Source organism: Emiliania huxleyi (assembly GCF_000372725.1).
Source record: "Emiliania huxleyi CCMP1516 unplaced genomic scaffold EMIHUscaffold_803, whole genome shotgun sequence".
Lineage (NCBI taxonomy): Eukaryota > Haptophyta > Isochrysidales > Noelaerhabdaceae > Emiliania > Emiliania huxleyi.
Genome location: NW_005195997.1, coordinates 1 through 2,376, shown reverse-complemented (window position 1 = coordinate 2,376; position 2,376 = coordinate 1). Strand labels below are relative to the sequence as shown.

Sequence of the window (2,376 nt, the reverse complement as noted above, 5' to 3'; positions counted from 1 at the left end):
TCCCCCCCAAAAGGGGCGCCCCCCCCCCCGAGGGGGATTTTTCCTTGGGGGGGGCCCCCCTGAAGGGAATGGGCGGGGGCCCCCCGGTTTCCGGGGGAAAAGGAGGCTTTTTAAAGGGGTTTTTCCGAATGGGGGGTTTTTCGAAAAAGTCCCGGGTTTTTAAATTTCAGCCCTGACGGGAGGGGCCGGGTCCCTTCCCCCATTAATAAAAAAACGGGGGTATGGGGGCAAGGGGGGGGGGGGGAAAAAAAATCTTGCCCGATAAAAAAAAAAATAAAATTTAAATTTAAAACGGGTCAACCTCCCCCAAGGGGAGAGGGTTTTGGGGGCCATGGGGTTCCCCCCCCCCCCCAATTTGGGGGGGGTTGGGGACCAAGGGGGAAATTTTAAATCGGCCCCCCCCCCCCGGGGGGGGGCCCCCCCTCCCGGGGGGGGGGGACCCCCCCCCCCCCCCCCCCAATTGCCAATGCACAAAAGCAGCAGACGGCTTTTTGGCGGACGTCGGTTTGGACGCGTACGCCAACTTTGGGGACCCCAAGATGAGCATCCCCGTCGGGTCGAGCGGCGTCGACTACTCGGACCCGACGAAGCCGGTTTTCAAGGGCGCGGTTGGTTTTGGCGGCCGCGGCCTCTCCATTTGGAAAGCGTCCTACGTGTCGCTGGGGTTTCGCCCCCCCCCCCCCCCAGCAGAGCTCTCTGCTGCTGGGGGTGCTGGCTGCTGGCATATCTGTACAGACAGCCGTAAGTAAGTAGCGTTCCAGGGCGAGAAACTTCTCGCCGGCTTGCGCCGCCCACGCGCCCAGTCGTGTCGGCAAGGTGCTGCATATATGAAATGGCTTAATTGAGGGAGAGCCGCATGGCTTCACCACGTCGCTGCCCGCCATTGCGGCGACGCGTCGCGGCGGCCCTGACAGTTTTGCCGGCGACTGTTTCGCGCGCGTTTTCGAAAAAAGAAAAGGCACGTGCACCTCGATGGGGCTCGGTTGCGGGGCAACTTGATTGCTGCGGCTTTTGGTGAGTCTCACCACCACCTGTCGCCGTGCTGCCGACAGCCATGGCAAGCGTCGTGCTTCTCGTCTCACTGCCCTACGTCCTGGCTGCTCGGTGTGGCGTGGACAGCTGCACCGACGCCGTCCTCGAAACGCTCGCCCGAGATCTGACCGCCAACTACAAGGGCTTCTCATCGTGCGAGTCTCGCATGAACTGGGTGAAGAGCAACACCGGCCGGACAGAGGTGGAGGCTTGCGAAAAGGTTGCGGAGGAGTTTCCGGAAGAGTGTGGCGCCTGCCACCCGTTCCAGTCGCCGCCTCCGCCGCAAACCTCGCCGCTGCCGTCGCCGCCGCCGCCACCATCACCACCACCGCCGGATTGCCCATCGCCACCGACGCCCGAGCTCAACAAGACCGCCATCCGCGGAGCGCTCCGCACCTTCACAAAGGAACTCGCAAACGTTCCGGATGTGCTGAACAAGACCTACTTTGCGAACGCTTCCCTCCAGCTTCCGCAGTGGCACATCTGCACCATCGTGCAGCAGTGCCTCGACCCGCCCATCATGGGTCGCATCGGGGACATGCCTCCCAAAGCCGTCCGAGCGCTCCACACTGCCCTCCATCTCGCAATGTCGGACGATGCTCACAACCTGCTGCTGAAGCAGATGCACTCGAACCTGCTGCTCGGCGAGCTGCAGGACTGGGCGAACTCCTGCCCGGGTGACTGCTACGAGCTCAGGGACGCGAGCGGACAGCTTGAGCGGGGGCTTGTGAACCTCACCGACCGCGGCTACAAGATTCCTGCCAACCGTACCGAATGCGGCGACCTCCGCGCTGCGGAGCCGCCTAACTACACGTTCTGGCGCTGCTACGAGAAGCCGCGCTTGTTGCACAAGGCAAACATCGACACGGAGACGGGGCGATACGGCCTCGGAAACATTTTCAAAGAGCCGCACATCCATGCTCGCAACAACTTCTTCGACTTCGCCTCGGTATACGGAGATCTCGTAGGCGAAGGCCCGTTCGGCTTCCGCTTCTCTGGCCACCACTTGGACATCAACTATGGGTTCAAGGCTGACGGATCGGTGGACGACCTTCCCGTTTTCCTCGGCCACAACCCGCTCGTCGTCCCCGGCACCACGCCGCCCGTAGTGCGCAGCCACGACGACGAGCCCATCGTCGACGACCGTGGACACGAGTACCTTTCGTGGAGAAGCTTTGCAGGCCTCTCCATTTTCATCAAGGACGAACCATTTGTTTTTTGGGTTTTTTTTTTTCTCTCTTTTTTTTTTTTTCTTTTTTTCTTTTTTTTTTTTCTTCTCTTCTTTTTTCTTTTTTTTTTTTTTTTTCTTTCTTCTCTCTTTTTTTTTTTTTTTTTTTTTTTTTC

General features: G+C 59.7%; 1 protein-coding gene across 1 annotated transcript; it reads left to right on the top strand.

Annotated features, from left to right (window-relative positions):
- Positions 1-1,054: 1,054 nt before the first annotated feature.
- On the top strand, positions 1,055-2,140 carry EMIHUDRAFT_121159 (hypothetical protein; the record flags this gene model as incomplete). The annotated part of the gene is made up of 1 exon (XM_005759242.1): positions 1,055-2,140. A coding segment is annotated over one exon (1,086 nt), but the record flags the coding sequence as incomplete, so codon positions are not given.
- Positions 2,141-2,376: the final 236 nt, after the last annotated feature.